Source organism: Thermobia domestica, chromosome 12, assembly GCF_964235325.1.
Source record: "Thermobia domestica chromosome 12, izTheDome1.hap1.1, whole genome shotgun sequence".
Lineage (NCBI taxonomy): Eukaryota > Metazoa > Arthropoda > Insecta > Zygentoma > Lepismatidae > Thermobia > Thermobia domestica.
This window is the reverse complement of record NC_137465.1, coordinates 60,020,637-60,041,400: the sequence shown is the minus strand read 5'-3', so window position 1 is coordinate 60,041,400 and position 20,764 is coordinate 60,020,637. Positions and strand designations below refer to the sequence as shown.

General features: G+C 36.2%; 1 protein-coding gene across 3 annotated transcripts in view; it reads right to left on the bottom strand.

Annotated features, from left to right (window-relative positions):
• gish (casein kinase I gish) overlaps positions 1–20,764 on the bottom strand; it is a 253,937-nt gene that overhangs the window by 109,334 nt on the left and 123,839 nt on the right. For all 3 annotated transcript variants that reach the window (XM_081733729.1, XM_081733731.1, XM_081733730.1), the window contains exon 3: positions 6,791–6,860. In XM_081733729.1, the coding sequence (XP_081589855.1) occupies positions 6,791–6,860 (70 nt within the window). The remainder of the gene's footprint in view (positions 1–6,790; positions 6,861–20,764) is intronic.

The following is a 20,764-nucleotide window of genomic DNA, read 5'->3' as shown; positions in this document are numbered from 1 at the left end:
AGTGGAAACACAATGACAGTCAACCACAAAAGAAATTTCGAACACTTTCAGCTGGGGAACATATGGCTACAATGTTCTGGGACACGAAAGGCATTATCCTGATTGGGTGGAAGGTAGAGTAACGATTAACAGGTAGCGTATGTGGAGATCTTCAGACGCTCACATCATGCCATTCAAATGAAGCAACCAAGAAAATTGGATGAAGGACAGTTTCTGCAACATGATAATGAACATTCTTACACCAGTCCCGAAAACACTGTTACTATCGATCAACTATGGTTTCAGTGCTCCACACCCTCCCTACTCTCCAAACTTGACTCCCAGAGATTACCACCTGTTTGGGACAATGAAGAAACCTCTGTGTGGTCGTAGATTTGCAGATGTTCACGAACTTGAACAAGCTGTCTCCAAACATGGGTGCGTGGGACTCTAAACAACTAATTCCAAGAGGATCTTCTGAAGCCGACAGACTGCTGCCAGAAGTGTATAAAGGGAGATTATATTGAGAAGATGGATACAACAGTTGCTGCGTAACCTGTATGAATGTCTGAAAAAATCGGTCTAAATCATTATAGTACACTCCTCGTATTGTTGGTGTTTTATACGACATATTAATTACCTAAAGGAAAAAGCGAATAATATTTAAATATTGTTTCACAGTGCTTAAATTAAATATTTAAAACGTAGCATGTGTAAAATGGGATGTGATGCTGCAGACACGATATCCGAACCAAGAAGCCATTGAGACAGAACTCTCGTAGCTATTCGATATGCAAAATTACTATAATCACACCAGCATCGCAGATTGAGCTAGCGTGAGCCTAGGTAATACTGACATTGATTTTCGGTTAAGAAAAGAAAACTTTCAATTATGACACGCTATGAAACCAAGTATCCAATTACATATAGGGAAACAATTTTCTGCAGAAGAATAAATTTGCCTATATTCGAAATTAGTAAAATAATGAGCAAGGTAAAATTAATTTCTAAAAGTTATTCACTTCACACATACAGTCTCTGAATTATACAATTTTTTCAGTGATTTTCAAGTAACGTTTTGGGAAAAAGATATTAATGCTCTTGTTTCCTAAACACAAGCTTCTGTTTGTGAATGGTTTAGTGCAGTTTCCTTGGATACTGTGATTCAGTGGATCGCATCTTTATCCTATGCAGTATTTTCCACTAGCCCTCATCAAAATGACTACCCAGAAATAACAGTTCTCATTTCATGTGGTAATCACTCCTTTCACGAAAATCGTAATGTTTTCTCGAAATGAGGTTTACCAAAACTCAACTGCTTAAAAGTAAAAAAATAAAAAAATAAAAAAAACTAGGAGTTTTGTGCTTTGCAATGGTGTATACACGGATGTTGTATGTAAGCAACTAGATAGTAAGTCAACATATAACGAAGTATTTACATGAAAAGAAATTACTTGAAAACCAGCTCCTCAAACACACTGCTCCATTTTTACGCTTTTAGATAGCTTCCTAGAGTGAAATAAATCGGTTGAACACATTCGCATACTATCTCAAAACTTATTTCCTTTGCACTATTGGTGCAGGTATAGCTACCGAAACTGTTTGTAAAAACTTGTGCTTTTCAGTACATACATTCAACACCTGAACTGCTTTCAACGCCTAAAATTATGTTAGTACTGCCCTAGTAAGATTGTTTTCTTCCTTGAAATTGGAGACATGGATCATTAATAATTCGTCAAATTGTAAATTTTTGTGGCTAACACGCGTTTTCTGTACGTTCTCCAGGTTCAATTCCCGGGATGATCATAACCCCAGATTCAACCTCAAATAATGGTGAGAATCCCTTTAAACACTAGGTCCCGTCTAGCACCAATACTAAAGGAGTACTTTAAATATCGATCAATTTGTAGCACAACATTAGTTACATGAATAAACACGTTTCCTTCCCCACTCTTTGTAATGCTGAACATGGTTTTTCCTTGTAGCAAACTAACCCACAATTGTACATCAAATTACACGAAACATATATGCAACAGTTACACATCGCCGTGAGTTCATTTATAGCAACTAATCAAATTGTAGAAAAATACGTATGAGACGTAAATGACACACTATTCATTTTTCTTGATTTCATTTCTTTCGCAATTTATGTGACTACGACAATGATATTTGTATATAACAGGAGTCTCTGTTTCGATTATGACAATAAGATGGTTATAAACGTTATTGTTGCGCAACGAATATTTTCTTTTTCTACAGAAAAGAATTTAAACATAATGTTCTCATTACACAGTCACTAGGCTTACGTAATATTTGTTATCATCGAAATCAGTTAACGAAAACAAGGATAATCAAAACCATCGAACGGGCGTAGGTGAATGGTAACATTCTTATTCTGCAATCGTATGAACCTGGATTGGAATCTTGCAGTTGGTCATCTTTACAGGCTATCCTTAATTCTACCACGAATGTTGGAACTGTAACTTTAAATACAGACACTGCCCAGAAGCTTTTTTCAAAATTCCTTCGTACGTTTGAACTGTTCTGTGAAGACAGTATATAATGGTCCCACAAAACTAATCTTCAAGTAGGCCGAAGTAACAGAAAAGAACAATATCAAGTTGGATCTTATTGAAATGAATAGTAGTAAACCATCCCGATTGAACTGGACTAGCACAGAAATGGTTCGATTAATGAACTTTCTTTGCTGCAGCGATAAGTCTCGGATTTCATTAAACCCTTTTGTGAACTAGAAAGAAGATAAAATGGAATAGATACGAAAATGCTTAAAAATTCAATAATACTTGACCACCAGTCATTACTTTTTGGATCAAACATCCTAGTTTAAGTATTAAAGATTAACTCAACGACCATGTCCACGAAGCAATTACATGAATGTGAATTTTGAAACCATTATTCATAATTTTAATGTTCTTAGTGCTGTATTTAATACATGTAAATTTACTAGTACCGGTACTTATTTCCTTTGTCAGCATCGAGGCTAAATGAGACGAGACCAACCGTTTAAAATGAGATCTGAAACATTGTAGTACGTTCGATGCTCACTCACCGGGAACTGAACCCGATACCTCAAGAAAGAAACCACGTGCTAACTACGGGCAAGCGAGAAAAGACTAATAATGCTCGTAAATATCGGAAGCGGTGAAGTCTATTAAAGAAAACAAGGAACATCAAAACGATCGAGTGGGTGTAAGTGAATGTTAGTATCATTTTGCAATCCGGAGAAGCCGGGTTCGAATCTCGCTGTCGGTCATCCGTAAGGTAGATACTGGAATTGTACCTTTAAATACTGGCTATGAAATTTCTTCCAAAATTCCGTCCTAAGTTTGAACTGTTCTGTAAAGACGGTGTAAAATGGTTTCACGGCACTAATCGTTCGGTAGACTGATTTAACGGAAGATCAGTATCAAGTTGAATCTTATTGAACAGTATACAAAGTAAATCTCAAATACATTAAAAAATCATTACAGGAATATCCATACATATTTTTTATGCCACATCCAATTTGTGGATTGTTATCCGGTTCAGCTTATTTTGGAATACACGACGATGACTTCGGCTGAACACTACAAATAGGAAGAAATTTTAGGTAGATGTCTCAGTAACAGGTAATTTAAAAAATCGTACGTACAAAGTATCATGTTATAAATTCTTTTTCTATCAAAGGTGAACAAGTAACCATGTAAAACAGGAAATATCTAGAAAAAGAAGAAGATATTTAAAGCAGACAGATTGCATTTATCTGTTGTCCTTTTCTGATTACAGTAAATTACGTCATTCGATTTTTTAACTGTCTCATGGATGTAGTTGAGAGCTTGATAACGTTCATGAACGCATCTTTAGAAATCTCATCTCATTTCTACCAACTGACAAAATTTTTTGCTCGTCCAGGCATATTTTTGTGAACAAAAAGATTATGTTAATTGAGCTTTCCAAGAATATCGCGTTCAATAACTTCAACACTAAATTATTAAATAAATAAATAAATAAATAAAAAAGCTCTGTAAACAGGTCGATATGCTAAAAGGATTTCGTAATCTAAGTAGTCTTTGTCAAGATCTTTCAGAACTAAGTTAAATCGGTTATTGATAATGAAGTAACAAACGAAGCTAAAAGCTCAATATATTTACGCGCGCATAGAATAAAATATCCAAAAACACATACCTGCACTACACCTTACACATACGAGTAAATTGATAGCATTAACACAGACTAATTTCATACCTAAAGCCGCAGTTATTTAGCTTTGAGATTTTTCAACTAGACACACAGTACTTTCAACGAAGCTTCGATTTTCTAATTATGGTATTATTATTATTATTATTATTATTATGGAATACAGCTACCGAAGACCCTCTCCTTTACACAAAAATATTTTCATTTTTTTAACCAGTAAATTATGTACCTGCAAAATATTTCTTGATCAATTATGAACCAAAATTAATGCAGTATCACGTAGCTCATGAGATTCTGCTCAAGCAAAAAGTATACTTGCTTGAAGACTGTTTTCTTCTTCCTCAACATTGAGACAAAACATTTCTATTCAATAGACGATACTCTTTAACTACAATACAAACGAAAACGTTAAACTTCATTTTCGACTAACTGTACATTAACCGTTCGTTCACTTCACATCTCTCGAGTTTCACAGAAGTCAATATCATTACTAAGCTTGTTTACATCTTCGCTAATATCCACATCTGCTTGCTAACTGATCTTCACAAACCCTATTTTGATACTTTCACAATCACAAGTCATTACACCTGGATCTATAAGCATTTAAAGTATCCTAAAAGTCAATAGCACGAAATACGGCTCAATGTTCAACTGCAACTACGAAATAGGCGCAATAATAATAATAATAATAATAATAATAATAATAATTAGAAATTTTCATGTTATACGAGGGTAAGTCAAAAATTATCCGCAATTTTGACAACCTTCTTACGATGTTTATATTGACCTCTGTCTCCGTGTATTTTATTGTTATGCTGTTGCGGTCATACTATGAAAGTTTGATCCTAATTCCTCCATTTGTTGCAGATAGATCATGGCTGCTCCATTAGAAGTTTGCACCAAAGAGGAACAACGAGCTATAGTCCGGTTTTTGTGAACGGAGATGCCGCAATCCATCAAAGACTTCCGGCACACTGTCTTGCCACAACGGAGTGTCTACGAATGGACTGAAAAAATTAAAAAATGGTCGCACCAGCGTTACGCACGAGGAAGGAGCCGGAGGAGCACCTACAGCCACAAATAATATTGAGCGTGCACATGACATGGTTCTGTTAACTCTGACTAGTGACAATCGTGCAGAAAATCTTTGATGGATTGCGGCCCCTGATACCCCTTCCGACCACAAAAAACCGATCACTGCTCGTTGTTTCTTTTTTGGTGCAAACTTCTAATGGAGCGGCCATGGACTATCTGCAACAAAAGGAAGACAAATGGAGGAATTAGGATAAAACTTTCATAGCATGACCACAACAGCAAACGAGTAACAATAAAATACAAGACAGAGGGCCAGTATGAACAACGTAAGAAGAGTTATGTCAAAATTGCGGATAATTTTTGATTTACCTTCGTGTTATTTTACTTACATTTTTTGCATGAGATAGTATTGTTATGGTTCAATTCAGGCCATATATGTGTATTTACCACCAAATAATTATCTGTAGAATTTGTAAACATAAAATAATGTAGAATAACAGTAATTTATTTTAGGGATGGCTTTAATCGAAGAATTTATAATTTTTTAAATTGTTTTCAAGTTACCGATTTTTTAAATTCATTTTCCTTTCCCTTAATACTTCCTATTTGAGATCTTAAAAATAACTTTCCACAGTTTTTTCTACTTTTAGAAAAGGACTTAGTGTAAAAATATACCAGCAGATGACGAACGCAACAAAATAATACTGGACTTCAGCCCAGAATTTCTCTTTCTGATTTTTCTTTCTTTCTTTCTTTCCTTCATTCTTGTGGTTTCAAACAGACAGGAAAGAAAGTTCTTAATTTTCGTTTCATGAACATTCACTTACTTCATTTGATAAAAGTTTTGTCATTCAATTGTCCAAAGAATTTTCGATTTCAAAGTAACTTTCGTCATATCGCTAAAGAAAACTGAATTATAAACTGTGAAATTAATTTCGTAGTAACTAACCATTATACACAATGAAATTTCATTCGGAGGCTTGAGCATGGTTGTAAATAAATGGCAATTGATACCCCTTTTCTCAAATCTAAGAATAATTAGTTTAATTTACCTTTCCCCATTTTGGAATTTAATGAACTGACCCAAATGAGCATTGAAAGATTACCTACTATAATTAATAATTTCTAAATACTGAATTCAATTAGAATACATGTAATAATTAAACCGGCCAATGAAATGGAGTTCCAAGGATGTCCGCAAGTGGCAAGTGGGTCACTACGTCAAATGCACCATTGAAGTTCTAGAAGGCAGAGAAAAGACAGCTAACATTTAAACCAGTTACCAATTAAAATTTACATCAAAGTGTATAATTTATACAAGAAATCATGCTCTAACCAAGGCCATGTCCAGGGAGTGGGCACTTCATCAAGTAAATTTAAAAATGGTCGTGCTTTTGGGAGAGACATGGCAGTATAGTAGTTAGAGAGGTGTCATATACCAAGAGGAGATGAGCAAACATGACTAAATTTTCTGAGGGACTGCTTCCGTTTGTATTATTTTGTTAGTGTATACACAGCAATAACATTAATATTGATACCATATCACTTAATTATCAATATCTTTTTCAAAATAACTCACCTTGATTATCTAGAAGTTTATAAAACCTATATTCCAAGTGCAATTGAGGCGCCTTAGATTTCATAGGTTCCTGTTGAAGAATAAAAGTCAGTAGTTAACAATAGCACTGAAACAAGAAACTAAAAGAAAACACTTCAGTTACAACTTACATCAGAACAGATTCATACAAACATTAAAGATTATAGATCGTCTACTATTTCAACTTCTTCACCAACTGGTTATTACATACAAATCAGTTGAAAGCGAAATACTACTTCCATGTACTTTGATTTTCAATAAGCTTATTTTTGCTGGATTCCTTTCTAGACAAATAACATTATGCAAATTAATGAATTCTTTTTAATAGAACAAAATAGTTACAGCCGTGTTCGAGAAAAGTAGACTTGTTTAACTGAAACAATGATTGGAAAAAATTGAATATTCCAAAAATAAAGGGAAAATGTTGAAATGGCCAATTTCTGTATAACTAAATACCGGTTCTCATTAGGCTTTGGGGGGGGGGGGGGCATGAAACTGAATTGTCTTAACACACGCTACTAATGTCCAACAAACATATTTTTGTATATAACCATCTGTATTTCCAGTTAGCAGTTTTTTTTTTTCTCAAAGTAAGATGATGTAAAATGTTCTCCATTTTTCACGAACAGATTGAATTTTAATTGAATTCATATTTTCAGACTTCTAAACTACGGTATGCTGTAAGTGCTGGTCTTGTAGAACGGTTGTCCGTCTGTCTGTTGACAGGTTATCAGACAGCAAAAACCGTCAGGTATATCGAGAAGCAGTTTTCGGAATTGATTCAGCGTCTCAAGAATATTCCGTATCATTCATAAAGATTCATGAAGATTCCGTATCATTCATAAAGCCTCTATTCAAACTGAAAATGATGCGGATTAACCATTTCCAGTTTCAACGCTGATCGCCACAGAAAAACAATAACAGATAGCACAAGAAGCAGCTTTCTGGAACTGATTCAGCTTTAAAAAACATACCATCTTCAAACATTCCAATTTTAGGTCAAACCACTGTCACTTTTTCTGGAGAATCCAAATATGTAATTAAAAAAAATAGAGGTTCCCATTTAAAATTTTAAAGTTACTTCCCGTACCCCCGAAGGGGGTGGTGATAAGAAGTAGTTTGGTATCACTGGATAGCTTTTTCAAAACTATTTAACACTTGTTACTTTCTTTTGCTGATGTTTATACTTCGCGAGATATTGGACCGTTCCGGGATTTTTTCCGCACCCTGTAATTTAGAACTAGCTGATTTCCAAACACTTCCTCGTGTTGATTCTATTAAGGAGCTGTAATGTATGCTGTACGTATATACATACGAATGCAGTTGTGATAATTTTATTCAATACCTTCACGTAAACAGGCATTGACTGCACTTAGTACACCAATTAATGCCCTCAAATTTGAAAAACAAATGTTTTACGTCCCACTGTTATGCCGGCTAGGCTAAAGGAGACGATGATGATGAGAAATTGATTAATGGTGGAATGAATAAAACGGGACGAAACGGGAGAACCCCAAGAAAACCCACGCATACGGTGTTTGTCCACCACAAAGTCCACTTGCGTGAGCTGGGATCGAACCAGGGACTCCATACACAAGAGGTGAACGCTATACCACTGAGCCACCGCGGCTTCTTCCTCATATTTGGGTCACCAATCGACCTTACAAAGCAAATGTTTTTCATGTTTAAGAGAAAAATCAACGATATAGAAGTAGAGTGATTTGATGGTACAGTGCTAATTTCTGGTATGACAATCATGTTCATGTGCTCTCTGAGAATTCTCCTGTCTTATTATCGAACTATTTTACACATCAACAATATTATTTCACCATAATTTACGCACTTACCGTCGTTTCTTTAGCCAATGGAACATATTGATAAAATGTTTATATTAGTCCATGTGAACATTTACAGATCGACTGAAGTGTTTAGAACCACAAATTAACATTTAAATCAACAAATAAACAGATGGTAACACAATAATGATAAACTAGTTGAAATTGACTGATTACTAATTGAAATGAAATGAAAATTCTAGTTTCATGTCCCACGTTTATGCCCTGTAGGTAAAGACACTCTAATGATTAATGAAAGTGATGATTATGCACTGATCGATCACTAATTGAAGCAGAGACAGCAGAACAGTCCAAGAAACCGTCCTGCAGAAGCTTCACCAGTGCATGTGAATGAAACCATCACGCATGAACTGCTGACGTTTGCTTCTTCTCTCGGTATCTGTGTCAGTACAGTGTGTGATGGGCAAGACGAAGGACCTGAGTGCATTTGACCATGGTCACATTGTAGAAGCCAGACGACTGACATTGGCTCGATTTCGGAAGTGGCTGCAGCACTCGGATTTTCAAAGGGAACTGTGTCAAGGGTGTATCGTGTGTACCTCACTTCCGGTAAAACCGCACCCGCACGGGCGAACTGACGCGGTCGGTGGCATGTCGACGACAGATGTAGGTGTCGACTGGCCCACATCGTAAGAGCCAATAGACGGGCCATAGCGCGTCAAATTGCGGAGAGGTTCAATGCAAGACAACGCCGTGTCTGCAACCACACATTCCACAACCTCTTACTCGTCAGGTGTACAGGAGCCATCGACTCACGCGAATACTCTTCTAACCGCACAACACAGGAAACAACGTCTAGCATAGGCAAAGGAACACCGCCACTGACCGTGGAAATATGGAAAAGGTTGCCTTGACAGATGAGTCACGTTTCACATTGGTAGAGTTCGTAGCAAAAATCCTGCAACATGAGCATATAACTTTATTGTGAAACTACGCCTAACAACGCAAGGAATCAACATAACTTCTAAGTGACACGAATCACACCAGAAAAAACCTCAGCGTCCTTCCCTGCATTTACTTTAGAGCAAACGACTTCGTCGTTTCACAATAAACTTACATCTCATGTTGCAGGTCTTTTTGCTGCGGACTGTACATGCGGGTCGCCAACCGCACGAGGCAATGGATCCATCGTGCCAGCAGGGATATTCTCATCTGGGGCATGTTTACATGGACTGAAATGTGTCCCCTAACATATGTGACACGGTCCCACACAGGTGAACGCTACCGCGATTTTCTGGATGGTCATACCTTGTTGCAACATCCGGATGATAACCTCATCTTTCAGCAGGGCAGTGCGTCGACCCACCGCTCTAGGGTGGCAGCAGACTAGTTTGATGAGCATACTTCTGATGTGGCAACCTTCCCTGCCCATTACGGCGGGGTTGGCTGGTTTAAATAAGCTCGTTAAAAATAAATAAAATAAAATAAAATAAAATTGGTTTAAACAAAAAATGTTCGTGAAAATGTAAGTGTTCGTAAAATCTTGATGAACGCACAGTAGTGGGTTATCACGTTTCACTCCCGTATATTATTCGTATTATATTCAGACCGAAATTCCCATTCACTACTCAAAGAGATTATACTACAGATGCAACTTTTTTATATATAAATTTATGAATGTTTCTTTTGTGATTTTTCTGTAGTTTATTATTATTGATATACAATTGCAATCAAAGAAAATTCTAAATATTGTTTCGTTTTAGTCATGTTTACTATTGATAAAATACATCGAAGTGCCGTCCTTTTTTTTAGGGAGCGGGGCATACAAACTCCACGAGAGGCATTTATTGAAATCAGAAGTATCTTTGGTATCTATGTATAAATAGGTCAGAGCCAAAGTGGACTCAAATAATTCGTATCTTTATCCACTTTTCTTACTGATATGCAAATTAAGTCGTCGTATTTAACTTGGAATAATAGAAGTCGTAGTGAACTAACTTGGACTAAATTAGTTCTTCTGTACTCTGCAGTAATTTGAAATTGTCCGTATGTAACTCTATATAATGCTTTCACTTGTGCAACTGTTTATTTTTTGTCCTTCTGAAATGACTCTTGACAATTATATTAGCAAGTAACGATCAGTACAACATATTTTTATCAGGAGTCCTTCGTGAGGAGTCGGCAGACGTATTGCATTTGTGGCCAATTAGTCCCGGTTTCGAGTTCAAATGGAGGACAATTTCTCTTGGATGTAATCCGAGAAGCGGTTTGGATTCCGCTTTAAGCTTATGCGACTCCTTTCAGCATAACCTGTTGTTGCATAATAACACCAAGACGAAACAAACTTATTTCTGTCCATATGTAATATAAATATATAGAGCAAATTATTTAATCCAAAAGACCGGGTTTCAATCAAAAAATCCGGGCTTTTTTTTTCAATAAAAACCCTGGTTTTTGCCAACCCTGCATCACGGTCACCGGACCTCAATCCCATCGAACACATTTGCAAAGCCATGGAACGTTACCTTCGGGTTGTGGACCCTCTTCCGACTAACTTGTGGGCTCTGTGAGACACTTTGCAGCAGATATGGATTGAGATGCCAATACAGCACTTCAGGCGCATCGTGGAATCCATGCCGCGGCGGGTAGCTGCTGTTACCAGAGTGAAAGGTGCTGCTACACGCTATTAGGTAGGTGTGTCTAATTCAATGATCAGTGTAAAAGAATTGATGGAATGGTCACGTGGGAGGAAACACCACAACCGCGACGAAATACGGACACGGAAGTCCATTACAAAATTACACGGTTTGGGATCGAATCAGGGACCTATCCCACCAGAGATAAGCACTTCACCATTGATTTACCGTGTCCCCTGATTACGAACGTATGTGATGTGTTCTGACGAGTAATATATACAATATTTTGTTCTAGTGAGTGAAGCAACATATGGGAAACATACCTACAATGACGAAATTTAACAAAAATATGAGTCCTGTGCCTAGACAATTTAAATCCAAAATATGTAGGACCATGTTTTAAATTTTTATTATTATGATGAGTAGTTTTGAGAATGGTGCTTAAGTCAGAACATTTTTCCAGCACTACTCTTGTTCATAATGCTCTGCCTGTTTGCTATATACAGGAGATCCACAAAAAAATTTAAAATACTCCATACAGGACACGTAAGTTTGGCCCTCCTCTACAACGCGTGTTGCGGTTGCCAATCGTTTTTTCTTTTCAGTGTGTCATGTGGACCTTTCTCTTCCATCAGCAGTAACCCGTTCACCTGTGAATGTCGTGATGTGAAAGTGGTGCGGTAAAATGGGCGACCTGACAAACTTCCAAAGAGGCATGATCGTTGGTGCCCGTCTGGTTGGAGCTTTAGTGGCAACAGTGGCGAACATTGTGGGGGGTATCGAAAGGCACTGTGTCCAATGTCACGAGGGCATACACAATTCATGGGCAAACGACGTCTGCAAAGCACAACAGTGGTCGGAACAATCCTTGTCAGATAGGGACCGGAGGGCATTAAAACGGATTGTAGCAGCTAAAAAGAAGACCACTGCAATAAAAATTACGTGTGTACTTAATTCCGGCCTACAGAACCCGGTTTCATTGAAAACAGTGCGACGGGAACTTCATAAAATGAAAATTCATAGCAGGGCCGCTATCGCCAAACCCTGGTCACAGCAGTAAATGCGAAGAGGTGTATACAGTGGTACAAGGACCACAAGGCGTGGACTCATGAGCAGTGGAAACACGTAACGTAGTCCGATGAAGCGACCTTCACTCCAACAACCGGTCGTGTTTACGTATGGAGAACACCGTCGCAGGCCTATGATACAGACTGTCTGCTCCCAACTGTTAAGCGTGGGGGTGGTTCTGTTACAGTATGGGCAGTGATATCGTGGTTTCCCGCAGGTCCCATCATAGCCCTGCATGGAATGATGAATGCTAAGGTATGAGGCCATTTTGGGGGGACCAGGGTCTACCCATGGCCCAAATTTGTTCCCTGGTGGTGATGGCATCTTCCAAAATGATTTGGCACCCTGTCACGCTGCAAAAACGGTGAAATCATGGTTTGAGGAGCATGACCAGGAGGTATCACACTTCCCTTGGGTCCCACAATCACCAGATCTGAACATCGTTGAGCCACTGTGGTCTGAGTTAGAAAGATGTGTTCCGTCTCATTACCCTCCACCAGCATCCCTTAGGGAACTGGAGCATGTTTTGGAGGAACAATGGTACAAAATTCCACACGCCACGATTCAGGAGCTGTAAACATCCATTCCACGTCGGATCCAAGTTGTTTTGGACGCAAAAGGAGGCCCCACACCATACTAGGTAAGATTTTCAAACTTTTGCAAACGTTTTAGATTTCTTGTCCCACCCCTGTATTTCAGCAACTCCAAACCACCGCGGTGACCATGAAAGTACTTTCCTTGTGGAAATATAATAGCAGAACTGTAAAGATGCTATGTAATAATTTTTACAGTATTACGATAAGAATAGTTGAAGCAATGTAGCGATTGCTCATATATATAAAAAATGGTAAAAACAATGTAAAAGTTACAATGGTACGGATTTTTTTATTTTAAAAAAGGAGCTTTTGGTGCAAAAAATACTATATTTGTAGCCGTACGGCAGTGTAAACGCAAGATACAAGGGTTTTCAATAGCATTCCACAAAAGGACTTCCAGGAATCTATGTACTGACGGACAGGGCGCAGCGATATATGGATTTCGTACTTAACAGAAATTTGTAGAGTTTAGATCGGAAGGAACACTGACTGGGAGAAGCGACGGATATAGAATGTTCTCAGATTATAAGTAATGATGCGGGAACAATTATGGATAAGCGCCTGAAACTGAAAATTTTGAATTTGCTGATTGCGTTATAACACTAAGATTTAAGGAATAAGAGAAGGATTACGCACATTCCGACCATCACACAATTGAAAGAATTCGAGATGCAAAGTCTCGGAGAAAAATGCATTTTTTAAAATTTCTTTTCATATTAAAACACTAAAATTCTACTTGTTTACCATATTTTTAAGGGGAAAAAATGAAAAGTTTGAAGAAATCAAAGCAAATCGATCATTCGATAGGAAAGAAAAAGAGCAAATAAGTGTATGCACCGGGTTTTCCAATTTCAAAGAATTGTTCAGATAACTATTAGAGGAATGTTACAAATAGAAATTGTTTTAATATCAAGACTAGTAACTGCAAGGAAATACAATGATTAAATTTTGTTCCTTGGAAAAGAAATATTTAGAAATGTAAGCACAAACTAAGATTTCAGTTAAATAACATGTTTTAGAAATCACATTTTATGTAAAAGCATATTCCGAACAAGTGTTTATATCGTATTGATATATAGAATGATTTAGAATTCAGGGAAAAAATATTTTTATGCAATTACTAAGGTTTTTACTTCAAATATATGAAAATGATATACGTCAAAGAAGTCTCTAAGTAAAGTAACTTCCAACTACTTAAATACTTTACAACTTCTAACACTACTACTCGTAAGTAACCCCAAATCACGTATCATGTCTTTAATTTTGCCAGAAGAACTCACACTGGGCTTTTAACACAGAACATGTAAGTTCATAGGAAAGTATTTACTGAACTGAGACCATAACGTAACCATAACATTGAACTAAAATAAGATGTGGCTTTCGTAGTTTCCCCTTTATGTTTTTATACATGGCAATATTATTTTCTTCCCTGCAAATCTGAATTCAAAAAATTAAACGACATTAGTGGTAAAATGGGTTGCATAACTTATCGCAAAACTGCAACGTTAGTTTAAAGTTAATAAAAATAATCGGATCCATATTGAACACATCAGATAGTCTAAAAAGTACTGAGCCTTTCGTGCACGAGACAGAGTTAGTATGCCAAATCACAGGGTACATGAGTGCAAGCGATTCAAATCTATAACATCATTTGATAGCTTACAGTTGAAGCAAGTAGATGTGCAAGCAGTTAAGATCAGTCAATTACTCTCAAAACTGCGATACATTTTACTATTTTATTTCAGAAAGGAGCAAATACTGCGTAGGCCCATGAAGAAATGTGTGATGTTTATAGGCAAGATACACTATCAACAACAACAACCGCAAAATTGTTCACTCACTTTTGTTCTGAAAATTTCGATCTTCAAGAAGTTCCTAGCAGTGGACGACCAATCATCGTAAATGTGGCTGATATTCTGATTAAAGTTGAGCAAGACCGCCATGTAAGTCATGACATCGCTAAATACGTAAACATCCTTTACCAAAATATGCTAAATCATTTGGAAAAAGCTGGCTACAAAAAGGAGCTCGGCGTTTCAGTACCATATGATCTCACTCAAAACCATTTACTCGATGGAATTTCTATGTGCAAATCTTTACCGAAATGTAACGAATTCGAGCTATTCATGAACCGGCTGATCACGAGTGATGAAAAGCGGATAACCTTTTACAACGATGTACGAAAAAATCGTGGTCAAAGCGAGAAGCATCTGTCCGTGGGGAAATACCACACCGATGGCCACAAAGATAATGCCGTGAGTTTGGTGGGATTAGAAGGTATCACGCATCACGAACTGCTGCCGCCAGACAGAACGACAGACTCGGATCTATACTATCGACAATTGGCGAGAGTGTACCTAGCAATTCAAAAGAAATGGAAGGAAATGGTAAACAGAAAGTGTGTTGTATGCCACGCTAACAGCGCCAAATGTATACTACTTTAACGCCAGACTTTTCAGAAATTGTGAGAACTTGCCTCGGCACGGTCAGATTATCACTTGTTTCGGTCTGCAGAACTCCCTTTCAGAGGCGGCATGTGAAAACGATGTGCCAATTTTTTTGAATATAAACCACAAAAGTTCTATAGCTATGGGATTATGGTATTGCCGAAAAATTGGCGAGTCATTGAACAAGATGGTTCATATGTGGTTTCATAGTTTTAGTTTCAAATCGTAATAAATGTAATTTCAATTTGGACCTAAAAAGGCTAAATACTTTTTTCGACAACTTGAGAAAATTTGACTACTTATATTGTAAAGGTACATTCTTAACTATAGAAAAATAAAGGTGGTCAATAAATACCATTAAAAAAAAAGCCAATAAAGCAAGAACTTTAGTAATTAAAAAACCCTGCAATAAATATGAAAGGAAAATACTACCCCGAGTTTTTTATCTTCATGGAAAATAGAATTTTGCACTTCAACTCAGGCAATAATAATAAATAATGATAACAATAATAATAAAAATCATCTCCGAATTTGAGTAGTAGAAAATGGATCGATCTGGGCCAACCTAGCTCAACCTAGCTCATACTAGGCCAACTCACAAGCCCCTGGGAAAATGACCACCGTGCACCGTGAGCCCACGGTCTTTTACGACCTCCATTTTAGGGGTGAATTTATTCCCTTTTATGACCACTTTTTAGGGGGTGTACTCGTTCTCTTTTATGAGCACATTTTTAAGGGTGTACTCGTTCCCTTTTATGAGCACTTTTCCAACCCCTATGTTAATTACGAACACATAGAAGAAGAGATAACACATAACATAGCAAGGGTGTATTCGTTCTCTTTTATGAGCATATTTTCCAACCCCTAATTTAAGATAACAGAAATTACATACGATTACGAACACATAGAAGAGCAGATAACAAACACAACCACCTCCATTTTAGGGGTGTATTCATTCCCTTTTATGAGCATATTTTCCAACCCTTATTTTAACATAGCAGAAATTACACTGACACTACGTAACAGAACACTGAGAAATTACACTGACACTACGCAGAACAGATAACACATAAGAGTACGTAACATAACAAGGGTGAACTCGTTCCCTTTTATGAGCATATTTTTCAACCCTTATTTTAACATAGCAGAAATTACACTGAGACTATGAACACACAGCAGAGCATAAAAGTACGTAACATAACAAGGGTGTATTCGTTTTCCAACCCCTATTTTAACATAGCATAGAATACATGGAGACTATGAACATACAGCAGAGCAGATAACAAACACAACCACCTCCATTTTAGGGGTGTATTCATTCCCTTTTATGAGCATATTTTCCAACCCCTATTTTAACATAGCAGAAATTACATTGAGACTATGAACACACAGCACAACAGATAATACATAGCACAGCTAATAAAAGAACATGGCTTATTTTTCAACCCCTATTTTAACATAGCAGAAATTACAAACACACAGCATAGCATAAGAGTACGTAACACACAAGGGTGTATTCATTCCCTATTTTAACATAGCAGAAATTACATTGAGACTATGAACACACAGCAGAACAGATAATACATAGCACAGCTAATAAGCAGAAATTACATAAAAAAATTTTTTTTCAACCCCTATTTTAAGACAATGAATATGTATGTAACATAGCGATTGGATACGCTCTTTGAACCGATTTGGATGGAACTCGGCATATGGGGGTTTTCGAGCATGCTGAGTACGAATATCATACTTATTTTTACCTGGGTCCTATAGTTTATGTGGCATACGCCCTTTTTATGACAATTTTAACCGATTTCGGTGAAACTCGGTATATGAGGATTTTCGGACATGCTGATTACAAATATCATACTTATTTTTATCTGGGTCTTATAGTTTATGTGGTATACGCCCTTTCTATGACAATTTTAACCGATTTGGATGAAACTCGGTATATGAGGGTTTTCGGACATGCTGATTACAAATATCATACTTATTTTTATCTGGGTCTGATAGTTTATGTGGGATACGCCCTTTGTATGACACTTAAAACCTAATAACTCGAAAACGGAGCCAAATATCGAAGTGGTGTTTCCAAATCTAGTAACTGGTCATCAAATACTACAAGTTCCAAAATAATGATCGTCGGGGTCAAAGGTCAACATACTTAAAACCTAATAACTCGAAAACGGAGCCAAATATCGAAGTGGTGTTTCCACATTTAGCAATAGGTCATCAGGTACTACAAGTTCCAAAATTAGTGGTCATCGAGATCAAAGGTCAAAATACTTAAAACCCAATCACTCGTAAACTGCGCCACATATTGAGGTGGTGTTTCCACATTTAGCAATAGGTCATCAGGTACTACAAGTTCCAAAATTAGTGGTCATCGAGGTCAAAGGTCAAAATACTTAAAACCTAATAACACGAAAACTGAGCCACATATTGAGGTGCTGTTTCCAAATCCAGTAACTGGTCATCAACTACTACAAGTTCCAAAATAATGATCGTCGGGGTCAAAGGTCAACATACTTAAAACCTAATAACTCGAAAATGGATCCACATACTGAGGTGCTGTTTCCACATTTAGTAATCGACCACCAACTACTACAAGTTCCAAAATAGTGACCATCGAGGTCAAAGGTTAACATACTTAAAACCTAATAACTTAAAAACGGAGCCAAATATTGAGGTGCTGTTTCCAAATCTAGTAATTGGTCATCAACTAGTACAAGTTTCAAAAATAATGGTCATCGAGGTCAAAGGTCAATCTCATAAATGAAACCACATATTTAGATAACGTTTCCTCATTTAGTAAATTTGTGTGATCTATTCAATTTTGTACAGAGCAGAAAAAGCAGTGAAGAAGGAATAAATTTGAGTGGCTTATTTACTTTTGTATTAACAAGAAAGAAGGCAAAGATATGCCATATTAACTAGCTGAGAATTATATGTCATCTTGTATTATTTAAGCAAAACGAAAGGCTAAATTTGAGAAAGCGAACATGGGCCATTTTACTCAAATTTGGATGGAGTATTTATCTTTGTATGAACTAGAAAAAAAAATGAAGAAGGTTCAATATTTCTATACAATTTTGTACTACCCAAATAAACGAAATTTTATTTTTGTACCAATCACAAGAAAATCAAAGAAGGGTCATTTTATACCTTTTGTGCTATTCAAATAATAGAGGGAACAAATTTCAGTGGTCTATTTTATTTTTGTACCAATCAGAAGAAAAGCAAAGATATGCCGTTTTAACTATTTAAACAAACGAAAAGATAAATTTGAATGACCTATTCAATTTTGTACCAACGAGAAATGCCATTTTATACCATTTTGTACTACTCCAATAAACGAAGGAATACCAACCAGAAAAAAAAGAAGTGAAGATTAGGTGGATTATTTTCTTTTGTACCAACTAGAAAAGAGAAGAAGAGCAACTTTAACTAGCTCATTATGGACTGTTTACACAAACAAAAATTGACCATTATGTAACTTTTGAACTGCTGAAATGTTCTATTTTTGTATCAATCAGAAAAACCCGAAGAAGTTCATAATTTCGATGTTCTACTTTTTATACCAACGAGAAAAAAATGAACTAGCTGAATATACGAAAGAATAAATTTAAGTGACCTATTCAATTTTGTACCAATGCTGAAATGTCATTTTTAACTGGTTCAGAATTTTACTACTCAAATAAACAATGGAATATTTAGTTTTGTACCACCGAGAAAAAACAAAGAATATTGTACCATTTTGGAGTTTTCAAATAAACAAAGGACTTATAATTTGTGTCAACTCTAAAAAGGATCATTTTAACTAGCTGAGTATTTTATATCATTTTGTATTATTTCAACAAGCAAAAGGAAAAAGCAAAAAAGGATCATTTTAACTAGTATAATAAACGAAGGCATAAATATGAGTGTACTACTCAAATAAACGAAAGAATAAAATTGTAGTAACCAGAAAAAGCGAAGAAGGCCCATTTTAACTAACTGAGAATTTCTGTACCTTTTTGTACTATTTAAACAAACGATGGAATAAATTTGAGTTGCCTGTTTTTTGTACTAACCAGAAAAATCGAAGAAGGTACCTTTGTACTAGCCCAATGAACGAAAGAACAAATTTGGGGGTTCTACTTTTTTATACCAAACAAGGAAGAACCATTTTAACTTGTTGAGTATTTTATACCATTTTGTACTACTCAAATAAACGAAAGAAAAGCGAAAAAAGACCTTTTTAACTAGCGCAGAATTTCTGTAACGCAAAAATTAATTTGGATGGAGTAACAAGAAAGAAATCAAAGATATGCCATATTAGGCTAACTATTTAAATAAACGAAGGGATAAATATAAGTGATCTATTCCATTTTGTACCAAGGAGAAATGCCATTAACTTATAATTTCTAGTGCATGTTGTATTATTTAAACAAAACGAAGGGTTAAATTTGAGAAAGCGAACATGAACCATTTTACTCAAATTTGGATGGAGTATTTAGCTTTGTATGAACCAGAAAAAAAAGTAAAGAAGAACCATTTTAACTGACTCAGATCTTTATACCATTTTGTACTACTTTTTGTACCAATCAGAAGAAAATCAAAGAAGGGTCATTTTAACTAGCCAAGCAGAAAAAAGGAACCAGAAAAGGAGAAGAAGGATCAGCATTCTATACTTTTTGTGCCATTTATTGGGGTGTCCTATTTCTTTTTTTTACCAACGAGAACCATTTTTAACTGACTTAGAATTTTATACCTTTTTGAAAAATTTGTATCAAATCGAAAAAAGCAAGGAAATACCATTTTAAATAGTTCAGCATGTTATAGCTTTTTGTGTTTTTGGTCTACCCAATTTCTTGACCATGTTGTACTATTTAAACAAACAAAGGAATAAATTTGTGTGACCTATTCACTTTTATAGCAAGCAGAAAAAGGAAAGAAAAATTTGAGTGGCTTAAGCAAAGAAGTTCAATGGTAACTAACCTATTGAAGAATGAATAAATTTTGTTTGCAATTAAAAAAGCGGAGAAGGTCTACTTTCTGTACCAACCATAGAAAAACAAATTTGTTTGACCTATTCACTTTTATAGCAAGCAGAAAAAGCATGAAAAAAAAGGGAAGAAGGTTCATTATAACAAGCTAGGTATTTTTATACCATTTTGTATTACGGGTGGTCTATTTCATTTGAGTAACAATCAGAAGAAAAGCTCAGAATGTTATACCTTTGTGATGCTACATTTTGTATTATTTTTGTGTCATCCAGAGAACAACTTAAATTGCCTCTCCCGTCACTAAGAAAGGCTCATAAAATATTTGAACGTGAGATTTGACAAACCAGAGTTGCGTAATAATTGTGTAGAACAGACTACATAGCAATTAGCGTAATATCATGCATGGCCATTTTTGATCACAGCAG